Source organism: Zootoca vivipara, chromosome 1 (assembly GCF_963506605.1).
Source record: "Zootoca vivipara chromosome 1, rZooViv1.1, whole genome shotgun sequence".
In the NCBI taxonomy this organism is placed as follows: domain Eukaryota; kingdom Metazoa; phylum Chordata; class Lepidosauria; order Squamata; family Lacertidae; genus Zootoca; species Zootoca vivipara.
The window spans coordinates 64,454,024-64,476,265 of NC_083276.1; the positions used below are offsets into that span (position 1 = coordinate 64,454,024).

General features: G+C 41.0%; 1 protein-coding gene across 1 annotated transcript in view; it reads right to left on the minus strand.

Moving 5' to 3' along the window:
* Positions 1 to 821: 821 nt before the first annotated feature.
* Positions 822 to 22,242, minus strand: part of CSTF3 (cleavage stimulation factor subunit 3) — a 56,259-nt gene continuing 34,838 nt past the window's right edge. The window contains exons 4-21 of the mRNA XM_035118292.2: positions 17,263 to 17,295; positions 14,941 to 15,038; positions 13,324 to 13,390; positions 13,193 to 13,227; positions 12,961 to 13,087; positions 11,424 to 11,501; positions 11,076 to 11,238; positions 10,354 to 10,463; positions 9,651 to 9,767; positions 9,397 to 9,471; positions 8,685 to 8,828; positions 8,498 to 8,600; positions 6,918 to 6,987; positions 5,345 to 5,540; positions 3,924 to 4,077; positions 3,515 to 3,609; positions 3,308 to 3,368; positions 822 to 1,539 (exon numbers count right to left, since the gene is read on the minus strand). Coding sequence (XP_034974183.1) covers positions 1,337 to 1,539; positions 3,308 to 3,368; positions 3,515 to 3,609; positions 3,924 to 4,077; positions 5,345 to 5,540; positions 6,918 to 6,987; positions 8,498 to 8,600; positions 8,685 to 8,828; positions 9,397 to 9,471; positions 9,651 to 9,767; positions 10,354 to 10,463; positions 11,076 to 11,238; positions 11,424 to 11,501; positions 12,961 to 13,087; positions 13,193 to 13,227; positions 13,324 to 13,390; positions 14,941 to 15,038; positions 17,263 to 17,295 — 1,929 coding nt within the window. The 3' untranslated portion in view covers positions 822 to 1,336. The remainder of the gene's footprint in view (positions 1,540 to 3,307; positions 3,369 to 3,514; positions 3,610 to 3,923; positions 4,078 to 5,344; positions 5,541 to 6,917; positions 6,988 to 8,497; positions 8,601 to 8,684; positions 8,829 to 9,396; positions 9,472 to 9,650; positions 9,768 to 10,353; positions 10,464 to 11,075; positions 11,239 to 11,423; positions 11,502 to 12,960; positions 13,088 to 13,192; positions 13,228 to 13,323; positions 13,391 to 14,940; positions 15,039 to 17,262; positions 17,296 to 22,242) is intronic.

Here is a 22,242-nt window from a genome sequence, read left to right on the forward strand (position 1 = left end):
ACTGTAGCTAAATCTCAACAACTGTGAGTGCTTGGTTTCAACAATATTGCTTTTTAGGAGCAATGGAACTGGTGCCATGTTTAGAAAAAAAATCGCCAAGGCTTCAAAAACAAGGAAATTGGTCCACAGTCAAACGAAATAATAATTTACCCAATTGTTTCTCTTTGTTTACTGAAGATTTTATTGTAGACTGCACTGAGAATTTTATTTAAGACCAGTATAACAAATAGCCTTTTAGAAGGAGGCAAACCCATATACTGCGTTTAATTCATGGAAGCCACCCTAGGAAGGCATAAAATAAAATTTTCCATGATTACAGTGCTGTCATGAAGGCTCAGCTCTTAGCTGAATCAGATGTAAAGAGGGCTCTTGCTGCAGATCAGTCACTACTAATATTTATAACCTGAAATAATGACATTCCTGGACATTTGCTTTTAGTTTGTCATGTATGTTCAGATATCAATTTTCTGAATAATAAATTGCACTGTAATAAGTTAATAAAGCTGTTAGAAGGCCAGCTGTGAGGGGCTAAGCCAGTTTCCAAAAAGGAGCCCCAGCAAAGCAACTGTACCCAGCTTGTCAGAGGCTGTCTGGTGGTACGTCATGGACAAGTTCTGCCAGTGGTGTGGGGAATTTTGGGTTCCCTTGTTCCTCTGCCTTCTCCACAGGAGGAATCCTGGAGCTGGGTGTACTTGACTCCCCACCACCCCTGCCTACAATGGGAGGGGAAGGAAAGACAAACTGCAAACAAAAAGGTAGGAAGGAGCTGTCACCCCTCTCTAGCTCCGTGTGCTAGAAATAAAGTGGTATGAGGCATGACATGATGGAGAGATCCTTTATTGGAAAGGAATGTTCTTCCATTTTAAACTACAAAAAACAGTTTCCATTCATTCTGCCATAAATAAAAACAAAGAATAAGGCAGGACAGACACTAAATGAGCAAACTGAGAACAACTTTGTTTTCCAGAGGTGTGGACTAAAAATATTTCACAATTTTTATGCTATCCAGTTTTTAAAATAAAACTGTCAGGACCCCTGCAAGATTTCAAGTGGTAAGATGGGGATACACATGTGAAGAGCAACCAAATGCAATTCAGACATTCTGCACAAATTGTGTTCAAAACCTGGAGCTCAAATTTGCTTGTTGTAAAATTCACCTGCCCTTTTCTTTTCTGATGAAGAATCAGCTGGTAAAAAAGAGGCACCACAGTAATAAAACAACCTCAGTTGCAAGATGCTTGTTAGAAACTTCAATCCCTTTTAAACATTTGATTTTGTAGAAGGAAAACAATTGTTACAAGTCCTTTAGTCCTCATCATTGTGACTGCAACATGTCTCATCGGATTCGCTTTTGCTGTCGCGCTCTGTAAATGTCGTGAATTGGAGGAACCACTGATCCTTTTTCTTCATCATCATCTGAATCTTCATTTGGTCTTTTTACAGATTTATTAAGAAGGGCATTATTTTCCAAAGGTCCATTCCCTTCCATTGTTAAGTCTGGCAGTCCCCCAGTAATGATTCGCACAGCTTCATCCACAGCTTTGGAACAGGGAAGAAAAATATTGATGTTATAAATAATTATTGTAGGCTGAAAAATTATGACAGTGCCCACCATTATAAAGGTAAAGGTAAAGGGGCCCCTGACCATCAGGTCCAGTCGTGTCAGACTCTGGGGTTGCGGTGCTCATCTCGCTCTATAGGCCGAGGGAGGCAGCGTTTGTCTGTAGACAGCTTCCAGGTCATGTGGCCAGCATGACAAAGCTGCTTCTAGCAAACCTGAGCAGTGCATGGAAACACCGTTTACCTTCCCACCAGAGCGGTCCCTATTTATCTACTTGCACTTTGATGTGCTTTCAAACTGCTAGGTGGGCAGGAGCTGGGACCAAGCAACGGGAGCTCACCCCGTTGCAGGGATTTGAACCGCTGACCTTCTGATCAGCAAGCCCTAGACTCTGTGGTTTAACCCACAGCACCACCTGGGTCCCTTATGATATCCATTATATGCTTCATTAATTTTGTTTGTGCGTTAAATTGTCCATACTACCCTTCCATTTAATAACTCGCAGGGCAATTTAAAAATGTTTAGCAGGAAACAGATGAGAATGGCTTTTGGAAAATACTTCATTTTGAAATTCTTGTTTCAAATAAGATCACAGAACAACAAGCCATTGGTGTCCTTTCAAAAAGTATACTGAAATTATGCAATTGTCATGTTTTTCAAGTACAGCTCTTTACAAGGCCAAGTACCAATGTAATCAATACTAGAACTAGAGGAACATCCTCTAGCAAACCAATTAGGAAATGATATTCCACTGGGGGATTGAATATTGAGGGTTTACATTAGATTTTGCATTGATGAAGAGCTATACTTGAAACACACACATTTGAATATACCTTTGAAAATAGTTGTGGTATATAATTATCTATGATAGCCCTTGCTTGCTGATTTATTCAAAGTATGCCCAGCTCTTTGACATTACACACTAAAGGCAGTGCTTTTTTTTCTTTAAAAAATGTTTAGGGTTACTCTCATTTTCCTACTCCTATTGAAATCCTACTCTCATTTTCCTACTCCTATTGAAGTTTGGCCTCAATGAGGCCAAACTTACATTCACAAAATGTTTAGGGGTATTTTTACCGCCCCAAAAAGGACTTGTCTATAGGGATAGCTGACTTGCATCAAGAAGTTTAGTGTGTGTCCATTTTGTGTTGACAAATGCGGGGCCCCCTCAACTTCAAATTGTAGTATTCACCCTGCAACAGGTGCTAACCATGCAGAAAGTCATTTGCTACTGAAAATGCGAAGTGGTTGAAAATCAATAAAAAACACAGATAACAAAACTGAGTGTTGAATTCATTCCACAAATATCTTCAGTTCTGTTGATTTTAACAACAAAATATTAAATGATTCCTGTGTCATTATGTGTGCAAAATCCTACTTTATCTTTTATGGGGCGGTTGTTACAACCATATAGCCAGCAAGTCACACATGTATTAAAAAATAGCATGGATTTGTAATTTCAGCTTCTATCTTACAGCCACTTCCTTTTGCTTTTAATTCTATGGACTTCAATACAGAGTTCTCCATTGACAGTAGTTACAGAAGCCGCTAAATATTTACTCACTGTCCTAAAATAAATAAATAAAAATACTATTTTGGCTAATTTGAGTACACACATACAGCAATGTCATTAACCTTAAATTGTGTGATTGTCAATACCTCAAATAGCCACCCCCAAGTCTTCAGGGTTTAAGTAAAGTAGTCTACTGATGCAACCATGCATTTAAAAGGACAAAAGCAACTTACTGTCTGGGAGTTTGCATCTCCTGATAATCTCCATGAGTTCATCCACTTGCACAAAGGGGCCCTGCAAGAGAGAAAAAATGGACCATTTAACAGGAAATGCTATGGTAAAAACCAGTGAGACTAAAGAAAATGAAAAGTTTACTGCATTGAAGCAAAACACAACCGGATTGCAAGGCCATTAAAACATTTCAGGATCTCATGACCAACCTGAAAACACACAGGAGGTGGGAGAAGCTTCATTAGAACTACAGCAGCAGGCGGGACTGGAAAGACACCACCAGGGACTGGATGCAAACCTGGAGCTAGTAAATATTAAAACAAAACACATTTAAGTCTTCATGGCTCTTCTAGCTAAGGAGAATCATCTGCATGCTGATGGGAGTTCCTTTGGTTGATTTAAGTGACCTTACAAGCACTATGCAAGAACAAACAAAAACTCAAACTTTCGTTTATTGTACTTCGATTCCAATTTAGCAGAGAATTGGAAGGGTATGAAACATTCTAGTTGTGTGCCCAAATGAGAATGAACTGAATGAATTGAAGCTTTTTAAAGAAACAGCCAATCAGAATAAGGTAGAATTCTCTTTCACATTTACATGATTCAATATTAGCTTACGTGCTAAATGTCTTGGCTGAAATGGAATCATCTGCTGGGTATCTGGTTTTGGATACTCTGGTTTTCTGTCCGCTTCATCTTTTAGCACAGGCACTATTGAAGGAGCCACAACAGGATCTGGAATTATGGTTGACAGCTTTGCCCGAGACACATCCTGGAAGTTCATAGCATGAGAAGAAGCATAAATAAATAGCATGAGAGCAGCTCTGCTGGATCAATCCAAAGGCTGATCTATAGTCCAGCATATTGTTTATCGTATGACCAACTGAGTGCCTATGGGAAGCTCACAAGCAGGAGGGGATCCCATAATGCTCAACATAGACTGGTCCAGAGTAGCATCTCTGTTTGCATAAAGCAACAATGGACACCAGACCAAACCCTGCCCAATTTTATGGAAGAGAAGTTTTTTGTCTGCTCATAATTTTAAAATTTATCAACAAACTTTCTAATAAAAGTTTGCCTAGAATTACTTACAATAAACAATGCAAAATATTAAAAATACAGGCAATGCATTATTTAATTTCAATTTACAGTATCAAAAACTTGAAACATAATAGATACAGCAAGAAACTAGCTCCATATTGATTTAGGGACTTGGCTAGGAAACAGTAAGATCAATGCACCAGCACTACATATGTACAGATGTGGGCAGGCAACTGATAATCAGCTAAGAGTATTTTAAGCTGGGGTCACATAGGAAGGATGTGGTAAATGAAACTTTCTAGAACTGGAATGGAGTAAAACTTTGAATGGATTTAATACTGGCTTTTTAACATCTACTGTTGAGCTGGACTTCACCTTACAGGTACCACATGAAGGTGGTTTAAATTGTTCCACACAAGCACTGCTATGAAGAGTTAAATCATATGCTTGCAACAGCTCACTATGCAGCTGGTGCGATTTTCCAAAATGCCAACCTTTCTCTTCTTGACACGAGAAGGAAAATCACACCTGCCATGTGGAGAGTGGAACAGACTGCTTCAGGAGTTGGTGGGACTTTCTTGGCTGGAGATTATTTAAGCAGAGGCTGAATGGCCATCTGTCAGGGATGCGGTTGTTGCATCCTACATTGTATATCCATCATCGAGCAGGGGCAGCATAATCTCCCAACTCCCTCCTGTGATTCCATGATGGAAGCTACTGCCCACAAATAGCTTATCATAGGGTAACAGCCAGCAATTTGTAATAATATGAACTGTTCTCTACATGATGACAAGAACAGCAAAAAAGAAATGGAAATGAATAGTAATTCCAAACAAAGAGAAGGTGTTTCTGCTTGTGCTTGAATGGACATCTAAAGGCTTAGGAGAGTCAGGGTTTTTTAACATTTTTAAAGCAGCACTGAAGGCATGCAAGTAGCAATGCTATGGAACTGCATTCCCTCTCCAACTAAACAGTCTGGAATGTCATCATCTCCTTACCTTATAACCAAGAGCTTTGAGTTCACTGGCAGAGCAAGGGTACAGATCCATAAACTTATATCTGTCTACTAGTAGAGCTGTTTCTTTGCCCTCATATTCCTCCTTGAAGGCTGTAAATCTCCGTTTCTCCACTTTAAGTATGCTAGCCAGGTCACCAATATTACTTTCAAAAGCTAAAAATCGGGCCCATATCTCTCTGTGAAAGAACAGACAGAAAGAGTACAAATGTTCAAAAGAAAACATGCTCAGCACACATGGCCTACAATCACTTGCAACAGTTATCAGCAACCAGCAGGCCCAATCCACTGCAAGCCAGCTGCTTGCCCACTGACTAAGGAACCCCCTCGTCTGCTCTTTCCGGTGGCTTGATACCCAGGATATCCAATTCTATGTTGGCAAGAAAACCATTGTAGCAGATGGAGAAGGGAATTGTGGGCAGTTGCCAGTCAACTATCATGTCTTTATTCTGCAACCAGAAGCCATAGCAGATACATCTGCTTTGTACCCAGAGGGCATCCTAGAAGGCAGCAATGGCCAGTCTGTGTGCATCCAGGGCAGCAAACCAGCGGCTCATAAGCTGCATGCTGATAGTAGGTAGGGCCTGGACTCCCTCTCTCCTGCTCCCCAATCTTATCCCCACTCATGGACACAGAAACACACACAGATATTTCCCCTCTTCCCTGCTCTCTCTCTCTCTCCCCCCCCCACTATGCAAAGAGCTCACTGGTTCACTCCTGGGTAGTTTACAGTGCCAAACAGCTGGGAAGTGGTAAAGGGGCCTGCAGACCATCTGTATGCATTGTACATGCAGCCCTGGCAAGGAGTGCCAGGCAAAGGAACTGGTTCCCTGCTGCTGGTGCTGCTCGCTAGGTGCTTCAGGTTGAAAGCAAGAGGCAACCAGTTGGTGTGCATGTCCCCTCTGCACAAAGGGCGCAGGAGAGAGTGTCCTTAGAGGCAGAATGTAGAAAGAAAAAAGCTGCATGCAAAAACCGCATGACACTGCACTGTAACTGGAAGCCATGGTTGCTGGGGGAAACTACTACCTGATACTGACAAACGAAAATGGTAACAGTGGATAAATGTCTAGTTACCACTTACATAATTCCCAAATTCTACTTTTCCTGGAATAGGCTTCAGGCAGCACAGAGTTGGCTATGAGGCTGTGGAGGGCATTTGCAAAGAGAGACGATCTCCGTGGGTAAACATGGAACGAAAGCAGGAGGGAGGTATAGATCTGAGCCCCTGTGTGTATGCATGCAAGCAAAAATGCCCCAAGTGCTCTGAGTCTATATTCTATATTGGCCAAATATACTTTCCAACAACACTCCATATAGCTGTTATCTTCACAATGGAGATGAGAGTACGTTCTGGCATCCAAGGAATGAACTCCATAGAAAATTCTTACAATCTCTGGCTTCTCTCTCTCAGCAGCTGGCTCCTTATTTAGGACGAAAATGGCAGTACAGGCTGCAACAACCACCCCCTCATTAATCTGGGATATTATCTATGTTGTACAAGGGGTTTCACGTACAGCAAAGCAGATGACTTGGAATGGAGCTTTGGCGAAGCTTACCCAGATTTCTCAGGTGGGAGGCTCCCTGAGGTTAATACGCGTTCAAACAGGACTCTTGTATTATTATCCTCTATTTTAAAAAAAGTATTAAAAAAGAAAGATGAAAACAAGCTTTAAATATATATATATTAAAAAACTGGAAATTACAGGGGGTGAGGGGACAATAGCTTGACATAATTTCAATTCCTGTGAAAGATGAAAAACCCAATTTGCAACCCCAATTTCATTATTGCTAAAGTAATCTCTGGGAGAAGAGACACACAGAGAAAAGGCTTTAAAAAACGCTACGGAAGTCTCACTTCTACTCTGCAGAAGACACACCCACAAATTACAACTGCAGCTGACAGGTAGGTATAAAAAGACAATAAAAATGAATTAAAACCAGAACCATAAAATAAGAATTAAATACTCTGTTTAAAAATTGATGGCAGCAGCAGCACACTTAAGTACTAAACAAGAAGCAGCTGCTTAGGACAATACTGGCCATTGGTTTTTGTGCCCCTTGTGTTCTTGCAGGCTGCTGATTTTTCAATCTGAAGTCCTCACTCAAATTAGCAGTCTATGGATTGGATCTGAGTTTCCTACCTGCAAACAGCAAGACTCCATCCATACAAAAAATGTTCCTCAAAAGGTGGTAGTGATTTTCACCAATTGCCCCTTTCACTTTTACCAACTGCCCCATACTTCCTGTGTTCCTCTGGAGGTTGCTACAAACCTCCAGAACAGATTTTCAGAGGGCTGCAGAGGGAAGAAGGAAATCCCTGCCCATCTTCCCAAAAAGCAAGTGAAACTCCTCACAGCACAAGTCCGAAGCTAACCCAGTTGGAGAACAGTCATGAGATTTGACTGTTCTCAGATGTTTGCTTTTACAGTACAGTAATTTCATCCCCCAACCCTCCAGAGGAGAATTTTGATATTGTGGAGGACTTCAGAAAAGAGCAGAACAAGGGGAGTAGAAATCCACTTGTGCAATGTTGAGTGTTTTCCACTATCATCCTGATTTTACTGATGGAGAGAAGAACTGGGGAAATAGCAGCCTGCCTACAATTACTACTGAATGGGGAGAAATTTGAATTGAAGGTTCTCAGCTCACATTCTTGGCCACAATTCTATACAAATTATCTACATATAAGCTATACATTACGATGCATCAACATCCATCTACACCAGGCACCCCCAAACTTCGGCCCTCCAGATGTATTGGACTACAATTCCCAGCATCCCTGACCACTGGTCCTGTTAGCTAGGGATCATGGGAGTTGTAGGCCAAAACATCTGGAGGGCTGCAGTTTGGGGAAGCCTGCTCTACACACTCTTGAAGTCAATTTTCCCCAACACATTATTGGCTAAAGACCTGAGCAAACAAGCAGTATGCAAAACAATGAGCAGCGAAGTCCCATCTGCTCACTGATGATACAATATGGAGGGATGCTACCAATATCAGTGATAACTGAGCTCTGAATCTTCACAGGTCCATGTCAAACAAACTGCTCAATTTCAGGTAAAGGAGGTTTTTGTCTTGAAAAAAGTTGTAATCCAAGAGTCCAGTGTAATGAATTATCCCAGCTCCCAGAACTTACCATTGAGATGAGAAAGGTAATCAATATATGCCAAGACGTATTCTGGAATGTCTCCATATTTCTTTAGCCCCAACTCAAAAATCTTAAAGGCCACTGATTTGTCCTGCAGATTTCAAAACGTTATTAGTTGAAGACAGAAGAATCCAGAGGCTGAAGCAAAAGTTTCATTCACTGTGTGCAATAATACCTTGCTGCAATAATACTCCATCAAAGCAGCCGTAACATAGACATGATGACGGGTCCGGGCATCTTCTCGTGCCTTCTTAAATATCATCCTGCCTGATTTTATGCCCTCTGCTCGCCTTGCAAACTTCATATACTGAATGTACACCTGAAACATATAGGTCGAAAAGGTAGGATCACCTTTAAGCTGTGACTCTATTTTTAGAAGTCAACAGCATATTAAAGACATGGCTTCTGAACAATACGTGTGACTCGTGATTTGTTTCAAATGAGACAAAACATGAGCCCCATCCTAAGCCAAACCATAGTTAGTTCTAAGTAGGGCCACAGCAGCAGAACCAGCAGAGGTGCAAAGAGGCCACACTCCCCCCCCCCTCTAAGCAACAGAATGCTTGCTTATTCCTAAGTTTGGCTTGCTGTTACTTGTGAGCAAGGCCATTCTTAATGTCAACAACAGTTCTGCTCATAATTATTTTTAAGTAAGTGGAAGGGTAGAAACAGATTACAACATGAAATCTTTCAAATTTTGCTGCGTCACAAAATTTGGGAGGCATTCTTTGTACTTTGGAAGAAAAAAGGCAATTGATAACAAAAATTGAAAATGTGACTTGACATTATCTATACATTTTCAACTTTAGGAACTGACCAAAGAGAAATACACAACTTTTTATCCTATAGTCATCCCAACAAGGTGAAACAATGAAGACTAAACATACCAAAGTGGGATCAATATCTTCAATAGCTAAGAGCCGGTTATATATGCTGTGCACCTTCTCATATTTCATCCGACTCTGAGAAAATACAAAAAAACAACAACCCATGTTTAGTTTAACTAATTTATGTTCAAAAATTTTACTGGACCTCTTTATTTGAATTTGCCAAGACGGAGTTCTCCAATCAAGATTATGCACAAGAAATAAAAATCTGGTTAAACTGGAGATGGAAAGAATAATGTCACCTAAGGACTCACCTCTTCATAATCTGCATATGCAAAATAAAGAAGCATGTTCTTTTTTAGTAAAGTGCTGATTGCTCGTTCATAAATATTTGCAGCTTCATCACTAAACAGTTTAGCATTGTTCATGTCCTGGAATCAAGAGAAAATATGAGAAAATCAACTAACCGTAGGACTAGTATGAAAAATAAAAACAGTTTTCAGTCCTGTGCTCATTAACAGCTCTACAGGAATATTGTAAACGCAAGTGGGTTACCCTGTAGCAAGAACTCAGCAGCTACAATAATGGATATTATTAGAAACGTGATTTCACTTCACATGCTAATAGCAAAAATTGAATATAGTTTAGCAACATGGTAAATTCAGAATACTTAATTACTTTTATGGACTTGGTATTTTTATTTTCTATTTTAAAGATCTCCCACAATTTAAAAATGGGATCATATATTTTTGCATATGATCACATACAACTTTGATAGAATTAACCACTTCATTGTCAAATAACAAGGTCCCACAAAACAAACAAATGAAAACATAGGCTGGATCCAGATTAAATTAGCTGAATTTAGTTGTCACTGAAATCGTGGCTTGACTTAATCATGATTAACTTCACACTGATCTCAATGGACCCAAGTTCAACTTATTTTGTTTAGTACCAACTATAGATATGTTTAATTGCTGTACATAAAATGCAGTATTTCTTACTGTCTTCTCTTACCCCTTTCTCAGCTAGAAGTTTGCTGGATTGTTCGAGATATTGTGCAGCTTCATACCAAATATCTGGATGATGTCCCAGCACCAACAGGCATTGTTCATATGCAAACATCACTAAGGGAAGACATTGAAACAAGATAGATTCCTAGCGGGTGGCACCTTACAAATTGAATCACTGATGCATTTCTACCAGTGATTCACAAATGTAACTTAAAGGTCTCTTAAAGAGCCACACACATGATCTCAAGAGCAGCCCTCTTCAATTCTATGCCCTATCAACATCTTTATAGAGATTTCCAGACATATAATTCCTGGCCCCTCTCCAGCTAATAAAATACTGACTTTGAAACTGTTGGTGGTCAAAAAACGCTGAGCTCTGTCCTCACAGGAAAGTCTCATTATACATGTCCTTGAATGGCAAAAGGACCAACATGATGTTCTCTTTATAAGATTTCAAATGTTTTTGCACCCTGAGCCATGAGAGCTTAAGTCTACTGTTTCAAGAGGCACCAACAGGTTCCTTTTGCAAATTATCTACCTATGGAGAAAAGCAAAGTGCAACGAAGCCCACTGCAATCAATGGGATTTAAGTACACAGTCCAGGCAGCTAGGTTTGTATACTATAGTTTATAAGAGTCCTGGACCCCAAAATAAAATCAGCACAACTTAATTACTATGGTTATCTTTGCACTATTTCTAAGCAGCACAACAAAAATGTATAGTCACCTCTCTTTGTTATAAGGGTTTGGTCTTCAGTACGTAGAGGGTTGCTCTTTTCCCACTGAATATATTTCTTCCACATGTCTACCTGCTGAGCTTCTTGGGGTGTATTTTGGGGTGGGACCGAAGGAGCATTGCGGTCCAGACCTTTCATCACAGTTTCATATTCCTGGAGAGAGAGGAAGAAACAGAGAAGAGGTTTCATTAAGGTGGGCGTCGGAACAAAACTTTATATTAAAGTTACTACTTTTATCAACTCCACTTAGTAATCTGCTGCAGCTCAAAGCATGCAACAAATATTCATGCTGTATTAAATCAAGACAAAAGGGGAACAAAACAACCGGGAGCCTGTACCTTAGCCACACGTCTAGCGTTCATATAATCTCTACTGCGATCTTCAATCATTTTCTTAGCTAAGTGGATGTTTATTCCCTGGAAGACAGAAAACAAGAAGTGAACATTGAACATCGAAGGGGGAACTAGCTGCCTGCTGCTGCCTGCTTCCCAGTGGGATTCCTGAGCTTTCTTGCCTCCTGAAGCCTTGACTTGGCAGCTCCCAGCAACACTCAAAACTTCTCTCCTGGCTGGGCATTTAGCTGGGCTGGTGGAATAAAAGTTGGGCTCCCTTTGGGAAGAGCCACTTCAGTGGGAGAGCAAAGGCAAAGGCAAGGGCTGCCCCCTTAATGCTGCCTGGTGTGGGGTCAGCCTTACTTTAAGTGTTTGGGCTTTTTTATTTATAGCACCAATCCTGGCCCAACCACACTAGCTGCTAATTGGTTTCCGGGCCCAATTCAAAGTGCTTGTTTTGACCTATAAAGCCTTAAATCAGGCTTCCTCAAACTCGGCTCTCCATATGTTTTTGGCCTACAACTCCCATTATCCCTAGCTAGCAGGACCAGTGGTCAAGGATGATGGAAATAGTAGTCTCAAAACATCTGGAGGGCCGAGTTTGAGGAAGCCTGTCTTAAATGGCTCAAGACCAGAATACCACCTGAGGCCCTTCTTTGTGTGCTTCCTCCACAAGAGGTCTGGAGGATTGAACTTGAGAACAGGCTTTTTCTGCAATGGCTCCCCATTTTGGGGATGCTGTCCCCACAAAAGCTTGCCTGGCACCTTCATTACATATCTTTAGGCACATGCTGGAAACATTCTTCTTCTCCCAGGACTTTAGCTGATTAAGCAATCTATGACCTTTTTCAACAAAGTGTGTGGAGGGGTTATTGTTTTTGTTGCTATTATGTTATGTACAATTTTATTCTACAATTTTATTCTGCTAGACAAAATGGGGAAACACTTGTCATTTGGATTAGGGTCCTTCTCAAAGAGGGCCAAGTTGCTGTTTCAGTAGGGGACAGTCCTATGTTCTGCAGCCCAGTGGTATTAAACATATACAATCATAGAATTTTATAGTTGGAAGGGATGCAAAGGATCATCTAGTCCAACCCCCTGCAATGCAGGAATCCCAACTAAAGCAACCTTGATATGATTAGATACAGGTCTCCCAAGTCAGTGCACTTGAGCTCCTCATTCTCTTGTTCCTAGCACTGGAAGATGATCCTTCCCACTGTACAAAGAACACCATCAGATGAAGAATCTAAAGATGCCTGGAGGACCCAGTATCCTTAAAGCAATGGGAGTAGCCTCATCCACCTAGAATTGGCAAACAAAAAAGGTAGTCCCCGCAATTTTGAGAGGCAGGTTTGTGCTGCTTACAGAAAAAGACTTTATTGTCCTACTCCTTCTGTCCACCCTTCACAATGTTTTTCAGAGGTCTACACTTGCAATACTCAGAAAGGGACTTGCAGAGAGACTATTCAAGTAGTAACCTCACTGCTGCAGGTCGAGGAAAGTAGCTAAATCTTGTTTGAACATCAGGCATCTTTTTATTTACCTCTTCATATTTGTTATAATCTCGCCAGAGTTGCTCAATGTTGATCATTGGATTCACACAGCCCCGTTGATATACCCTGCGCACAGCAGTTATCCTCTGGTTTTCTGCATAGGATCCTACTGCTTCACTAAATGGTGAGGCAAGACAGTAACATACCAGCAATTACATACTGCAACCTGTACAAATATTAATGCTGCATTAATTAAGAGAGGAGGCAGGTTTTTGTACTTACACGCCTTTCAAAAAATTGATGTAATCCACCCAGATCTAATGTAAAAATATATAGAATCAGAGCAGTGAACATTTAGTTTGTAGCTATAATCAAACACCACAAATAAATATTTAATGAGTAAAGAAACATACCTGGTACGACATTATTTCCATGCCAATTTTATCCAGAGCAAAGTCATATGCCTGAGCCATTTTTTCTCTGGAGGAGAACACATACACTATTAGAGCCACACAATAAAATTACTATTAAAATTACAAAAAATACTGTTTTAAACTACAATCTTAATAAACAGTGCCCAACCTAGTGATAACAGAATAAATTATGCATGGAAGGAGCTGCATCTAAGATAAGAAAAAAGGTGGTAAGGGAGCATCTAGCTATTTTATAAGAATTCTAATCTCCAGGGGTGGGAGAAGACCCAGGTAACTACTGACTGGTCAGCTTGATGTTGATACCAGAAAAGGTCCTAGAACAGAAAAGGACTTAGAAAAGGATGCCAGATGAATCTCATTCCACTTGGTGGATCAGGGGAATACTGTGGACGTAGTGTATCTTGATTTCAGTAAGGCTTTTGACAGTCCCCCATGATATTCTTGTGGAGAAGCTGGTAAAATGCAGGCTGGATGAGGTGTTAGGGGGATTTGTAGCTGGTTGACTTATCCAAAGCTCACTAATGGTTCCTCCTTTTAATATTTTTAAAGAAATGCAATACACGCCTGTTTATATGAGGGGATACTATCCTGTAAATGTTGCTCTTATTGTTCTTTCTCTGGGTTTATGCAGTTGGCACAGGATCTTAACTGGTTTTGTTTTAAGTTGTATAACCCTTATTGTTAAGATTCTTACATGGGATGTGATTGGAAAAAATACTTAAAAGAGTAAATAAAAATGGCACCAGGCATGGTTTGTTGTGGCACTTTGTTGCTCTGACTATAGAATTCTCTCCCTGAAAGTACAGATGGTAAGAACTTTGTTAGGTTTCCAGTGCCAAGTGAAAGCATACTGGTACTTCCTGGCTTTGGGAGGAAATTAGCAGAGATTACCCAAAGTCTCAGGTTTATCCTGCATTGGCTATGTTTAACTGTCAATTGGCCTCTTAGTGATTGTATTTTATTGCTGTTTTAGGTTTATGATGTAATTTTATATTGAGAACCTGCCCTGTAATTGCTGTGTGTGATGAAGAGCAGTCTAGAAATTTCATAACTAAATCAAATAAACAAAACTTGTCAATAGGAGGGGGAAACAGCTTTGACAATTACGCCTTCTTTGGATTAGTAGTTCGGTGGAAAAAAGCAACAGATCCTTCTGATATCTTGTGTACGGCTGCTTCAGAAGTGCCACTTTGTCAGCAAATGAAGTTTAATAATCAACTGGAAGGAATCGAGGCATATATACAATGACAAAGAACACCATGTAGGAGTCAGTGCTGACCCAAATTTATGGCACTAGGCCACCTAGGACAACATTCTATGTTGGGTGTCCCCACGTGACCCCCCACTGGAGCCAACACTTTTTAAAATGTCTTGCTGAACCTTTCAGGCATCAGTTCTTGCCTTTACCAACTCCTGTCTTGGTGAAGGTTGCTTCACATTGCTACATGGGCAGGTCTACACTGGCAGAAGTTGTCTAATTATTTCTTTAAATGAGAAGCTAACTTGGGAGACTGTGATCCTGCTTCAGCATCCTTAACTGAAAAAGGAATTAGATTGCAATAAAAGAAGAAGCTAACATAAACAGCATTTACTTACTTATAACTAGGTAGCTTCCCTTTGGTTTCTCGCACATACGAAAGGTAGCACTTCCATAAGTCAATGTGCAAAACTTTCATAAGGCACCTCTGAAACAGCTATTCACATTGAAGAAAAACAACAACAGGAATCCATGAATAGACATCAGGAGGCACTTTGGAGCTTGAACAAACAAACTAAGGTTCAGTCTGCATTCCTTTTAAGACAGACAGGCATAGTCTCAGGAATAACAGCCAAGTCTTAATGTAAAGGTAAGGATGCTGTCAGAACTGTGAAATGCATCCATCCAGTAAGAGAACCTTGCAATTCATGCATCCTCTGTTTGGCATAGTAGTGTACCTCTGTTTTGACATTGCCACTTTACACATATTGAAGCACAGATACATGCCCTGGAAACCTGTAAATTACTGTGTGTAGGAGTAGTAAATAAACTTTGGATCACAGCTGAAAAGGACTAAGTGGGACTGGGAAATATGAGCATAACAGCAGATGAGCATACAAGGAGGAATGACTTTACTAAGTGGTTCATCTGTTTATCTGAGTGGTTTTAAACCTGTTCTGGGGAGAGTTGCACTCCCCCTAAAGCAGGGATTGAGGCAGGTAAAAGTGCTGCTGCAAAGGAATGACCAGGAGCCTTAAAAGTGTGCTCCCAATTGTTCTTTGGTAAGTGGTGCTTTAAAAATTTCGTAATAAATGCAAGCTCGACTGGGATTGGCTTCACTCATGAGCTCCAGAACAGAGCTTCTGAGTGCAGACAAAGCCTGTGGTAGAAACCTTTGCAACCCCATTTTGAACTCAAACCAGGATTGGAAAGGAAGAATAATCCTTTTCAGCTTCATCTTAAGTGAAAGTCAGGCTGCAAAGGAAGAAAGGAAGAATCAGGAGCACACTTCTGAGTCAGCTTTGATTCTTCCTTTGAAATCTGAATCATCCAATGTCATATATAACATCAGGTGATTGACAGGTAGGCATTCCTCCTACCTGTAAAAAGTGGCCCATGGAGGGCAGGCCAGAGCCAGCTTCCCAGGCTTGTAGTTTGGGCTGCTCCTAGATCTATCATGTCACTGAATGCAGAGGTGGCCTCAGTGGCACAGAGTGTCAAAATTTATCAGCTGAAGGTGACATATCAACTGCAATCCTATCTAGACAGACAGCTGTGCTGCAGTTATTCATGCTTTGGTAACCTCCCATTTGGATTACTGCAATATGTGAGGCTGCCTTGAAAAATTCTGCTGGTCCAAAATAGGGCAGCAAGATCACAAACTGGGACTGGTTATTCTGATCATACTATGCTAGTATTTGCCATCTACACTAGCTTCCAGTCCATTTCCAGGCTCGATTTTTAACACTGCTGTAAAACTTTGAGGTTCTAAGTGGCTTGGGGGCTGGTTACCTGAGGGATTCCCTCCACCCATTCTTACCTGCCTGGATCCTATAATCTTCTTCAGAGACCTTTCCCAGGATGCCCCTTGCCAAGTAAGTGAAGCAGCCTCATGTGATATAGTGAATGAAATGGTCTTTTCAAAGGTGGCATCCCCACTGTGGAATGTCCCTTCCCTTCATGAGGGCAAAAATACAGACTCAATTCATACTTAATGGTAGTTCCCTTATGAGTGCTACAAGAATGTGAGCTCGCAGACTGGCATCACTCACACAGAGGCAGTGTCTGGCATCTCCATGTGTAGTTGCTACAATTTGCATGAGTGTAGTACAGGCACCCCCAACCTTCGGCCCTCCAGATGTTTGGGACTACAATTCCCATCATCCCTGACCACTGGTCCTGTTAGCTAGGGATCATGGGAGCTGTAGGCCAAAATATCTGGAGGGCCACAGGTTGGGGATGCCTGGTGTAGTATCTTGAAAAAGACTTGTCAGATTGGATTAACTGTGGTGGCCACAGACAGCACCCATATGGAGGGAAGAGAACCCGATGTGGTTCTCACAAATGACACCTGCATGTAAATGCTTTTGAAGTCACGAGGCTAGGGATGGCCCAACCTCTTTTTGAGGTACTCACATGGGAGCCGCCACTAGGCCATGGCCCCAAAACCTTCTTGTGGAAAATGGGTCTTCAAGCAGATGTTAGAAATGGGATGGCATGTGTGTCTCTTCCTTTTTCCAAGTTTCTTGCCTTTTGCCACAAAGTGGCAGACACTGGAGATAGTTTATACTTAATTTCCAAGGCAAATGCTAGGACAAATTAGCTGTTTGCAAGTTTAAGACTGACTTCTCCACATCATCTAACAAGGGAGAATAGATGATCCATGTATTTATTCTTCCTTCCAAATCTATTTAAAATATAGGCCATAATTATACACTCACCTTTTCTACTTTGTCATAGTTTTTTGCTTTTATCTGTAAAACAAACAAAACTCAAATGGTTAGGTCAATATTGCACTAAAGAAGTAAAAACATTCTACATTATTATTTAAGTCAGGATGGGGAACCTCCAGCCCAGGCACCCCCAAACTTCGGCCCTCCAGATGTTTTGGACTACAATCCTCATCATCCCTGACCACTGGTCCTGTTAGCTAGGGATCATGGGAGTTGTAGGCCAAAACATCTGGAGGGCCGCAGTTTGGGGATGCCTGCTCCAGCCCATGGTCCCTTAAGACTCCTTTGGGCTCCTCCCCACACAGGCACTCCTCAAGTGTTTTTGCCTGGAATGTGTCCTTCAATTACAACTAATAGTTTAGGCACGTGTATGCATTCCTGACTTCTGTGTGGCTGATACGTAGCCTACTGCGCAAAGTTAAGAATTTCATTTGTTGGCCCACACACTTTGGCCTCTCCCCACTGCCCCTCTGAGCACTGGCATGCCGCCTCCAGAGATTGCCTATGAGAGAATGTAGTCCTTGGGTTGAAGGTCTGCATCCTGATCTAGCTTCAGTAGGTTTGGTGTTCTAGGACTTCCATTTCATCATTAACTGAAAAATATTCTTCAACTTGAAGAACTTTTTAAAGGATAATACAGCTTTCCCTGAAATAACTGGAACTCTTCTTACGAACAAGACATAAAAACTAAAAACCGTATATGTGCATTTCGTTTGGTATGGAGTTGGTTTTGATAACATTTATGTATGTCTAGCTATGTGTTTGATGCAATACTTCTTGTGCAAGCAGCCATCAAAGCTTGTCAAAGGCGAATGCTTTACCTAAAGCTTACAAGGCACCCATTTATGGCAGTAAGAACACAAGAGCCTGCTGCATCAAGCCAGTGGCCCATCAAGTCCAGTGCCCTGTTCTCACGGTGGCCAACCAGATGCCAGTAGGAAGCCGGAAGGTAGGACCCGAGTTCAACAGCACTCTGTCCTCCTGCAGTAGTTTTCAAACTTTGTTTCAAAAGAACGCAGCGATTGCTCTGAAGGGTTTCCTCTATGAAGGAGGTTTTCCGTTACAGATTTTCCCCAGCTGCAGGGCATAATTTCAGTGGTCATAGAACAACTGTGATTATGTCCCAAAAGGCCTAGCTGGTGTCAAGTTTCCAACAAATGGGATTTTCTTAGCAGACAAATGTACATGGAATGGATTCCCTGAAGAATCAAAATTTGAGAGCCACTATTTGGGTGCTTTCTTTTTTCTCCAGGTGACACTGTGGTCATATTAGTGATAAGCTTCCAAACAAGGTACATAATATATAGTGAGGGTCGCATGCACCCTGCAGTTGCGGGCTTCCATTCCACAGTACAGGTGAACAATAACAGGCTTCTTTCTTAACATACTGCTATGCACTGTCCAATTTAGCCACAATTCCAATACTGTCTCTCCTTATTTGGTTCCAAGCGCTAGTTCCTTTTGTAAAGGAATTAAATAATAATAATTTAAAATCAGGACTCAGAAGCAGACCATGGGGACTGAAACCCAGTCTAAGAGCAGCTTGGATATTACTTAGGTAAGAATAGGGTGCCCAAGTCTCTGGCATTTGTGCAATGTCACATCTGAAACAAAGGTTCTGCAATGAAGCCTGCACTCTGAAGCAAAGGCTACATTGTAGATGGAACATAGCTGTAAATCAGGGGTAGCCAACCATTTTATACCTACCGCCCACTAATGCATCTTTCTTGATGGTAAAATTTCCTTACCGCCCACCCGTGCTCGATGGAAGGATTCAGATTGTGCTGTAGAACCCTCTACCGCCCACCTAAAATCCTGAAACGCCCACTAGTGGGTGGTAGGGACCAGGTTGACAACCCCTGCTGTAAATGAATATGAAGCACTAGGAACTTATGCAGCCTGTTCCTGATCAGCAATGAAATGTTCAAAGTCACTGTAAGTGCTCGTATTTTTTCCACCCATGTCTCTACATTCCAACTCAGTTTGCAAAGATCACCATGAGTTGGTAAGCTTATATTGCTTTACATATCTGATTTCTAGAGTACATCTACAGGATCAGCAGGTGCACTGTTTCAGTTCTTCTGATCATCATAGTCCAGACATGTGGGGTGCTTCTGTCTCTACTACCACTGAAGGGCAAAGGTGGCACAAAACCAAGAGGGGCTGCAAAATCTCTATTAGCCTTTCCATACAGTAAGACTTTTTCGTCCCTTAGCACTAAACCATTATTGCATCTAAACACTTCCCTGGCAACCACAGGTGACCAGGAACTGCATGCAGGTGAGTTCATTGGTTGAAACACAAGAGTGCTCCATTCGTCCACTGAGCTCAGTATAGTAGCCAAGTGGGCTGCTAGAGGAGGGAAGCCCCTTCATCCATGTCCAGCATTGAAATATAGCTCTCTGCAGCTTTTCTTCCAGCCCCCCGTAGGCTAGTAATTTGGGGTAGGGAGCAGGCTACCATCTTCTAGAGGGTATTTACAAGGTAGCACTAAACTCTTGCTGCTCCTGATCCAGCACATGAAAGAAGATCCCACTTATAATGGAAGGGAAGGATTTAGCTTCACTGTGGGGTGCTGTATAGCATAACCCTGTTCACTAAATTGTTTACAAGGGTAGATGTCTACTCCAGCATCAGAAGGGAAGAGTGCTTATCCTTGAGAGACAAGGAGAAGAGAAATAGCAAAAGGTTCATTAAATGGAAGGGTTGGTGTTGCTGTTGGAAGGAAGGAGGAACTTTGATGATGTCTCCAGTTTGCATGGGAGATTAGAGCATAAGAATCTACCCTATACAGAATCAGACCACACATCGACTGGCATTAATTTCCCATGTTTGTAGCAAGATGCTGAAGATGCTGGGGATTGATCCTGTGACACTTTGCATGTTCTATGTTCTAGACCCATGGTTCCCAACAAGGGGCACACGCCCCACGTGAATAGGAGTTCACTTTTTGAATAATAAGAATTATATGTTGGGGGGTGGGTGGATCAGAATTTTAGAGATGCTTAGGTGGATGATGGCCAAAAACAGGCTGGGAACCACTGTTCTAGACGCCAGATGAATGACTCCCTGCTATAGTGATATTGCCACAGAATACTCATCCTCTGCCATTATTTTTTTTTAAAAAAACTAAGAATTAAACTTAAAAACAGTTTATAAAATGGTGCATGTAGCAGCAATAGATATTTCTATCACTCACTAGGCACCATTTTGTACCAATGACACCAGTTAAAATATCTTCCACACTGTATTCTCAATTTCATTGCTACCGTAGCTGGGGGAAGAATAGGCTTTCCCCAGTAACAAGTATTTGTCCACCACACAAACACTAGCTGCACATTTCTTCCTACAAATAAGGAGCTGTAAAGGCCCCAAACTTGCATTTCTTTCCTTTTGAAATTTTCCATGCTGAATGTTTTCAACAGAGAAAGTAGGAAAGCCTTAGATTTCAATTGTCCATTTTCAATTAAATCCTTGCTCGTTCTTGAGCAAGAGAGGCTGAATTAAGATGCTTCAGTAGTACTCAAGAATGTGTGAAAAAAGAAAATAACTCAAGGAAGCATAAATTCTAACTCTTGCATCCAATTTACAGGGGCACAAAAAGATATCATTCAATATTTTCTCTCTCTCTCTCTCTCTCTCTCTGGAACAAGGTGGAAGACAACAGGCCATTGACATGAATGCTAATTGTGCAAGAGCGTCGCAATACACTGTTTTAAGCCACACAGTGTCTCATATTACAGAAGTCCCTTTGTGTCTAACAGGCTTTGTAAGCCTCAGTGTGATTATACAATATACCCTTATACACCCCAAATTTTCATTTTACAACCATAGCTGAGACCAGTACAAATGTATTTCTTACGAACATATATTACACTAATATTTAGTTGAAGCATAAATGAGGGTATGCTATTTTTACCATTGAATTCCTTTGGTCTTTATAAAGATGTCAGCTTTTATACCATTATATATGAAAACTTTTCTATTTCTACTTTCTCATATCTTGTTTCAAACAGTGGAATAAGAAATTGTGTCATTCCATTGTTTAAAAATGCTTGTGGCACAATGACCTGGTTTGGATGATTGAGATATCTGCCTGTACGTACAATCCTTTTACAGTGAGCCATGATTAAATCAAGAAGTCTTAAGCCACTGCTTCACATTTCATCCAAAACAAGAAACTATGGTTACCAGCTTTGGAATAAACCAGGATCATAAACCAATTTTTAACTTGGCTTGCTCCAAAGCTGGTAACCATAGTTTCCTGTTTGGGATGAAATGGGAAACAGTGGCCGAACACTTCCTGATTTAATCATGGCTCACTGTTAAAAGGCTGTGTGTATGGGAGAAAATATTTCTGCATATACAGCCAACGTACAACAGCCAAATGTAGCCATTTTTTGTTTTGGTGTTCATTTTTTAATATATCACTAGAGTTAGTGATAGGCTTCGGGCAGCTTATGAAAAAAGAATGAAGCAAATTCAAAGGATACACCTACAATGTCATAATAACTGAAACATCTTATCTGTCTTCTAATTATCAGATTCTGGGAACAAGAAACAGGAGCAGCACAGTTCCATCTTGCAATGGCTAACAGTTGCCTTGTGGATTTTTGGCCCCACCCCAAACAGTAAAACCTGTATTACAAGCTGCTTTTGAAATTCTTTTCAGCTCCTAAAAGAGTCTTCCAGGGGGCATGGGAAGCTACTGTTTGAGAAATATGAGACTAAAGTTCACTGACTGGTTAAGATACCTTCTTTTAAGCCCTGAAGACAGAGGTGTTGTTTTTGCTAACAACCCCCCCCCTCATGTTATTAAAGCTATTTTGTAAAACTTAAAGGCAGCAGGAGTTTGATTACAAACTAACCAATATCTTGGCATCGAGTCTATAGATCATTGTTAACAAAGATGCAGGTTCCTTTTGTTCAACATTACATTGGTTCCATCTCTTTGTTACTACAGAAATG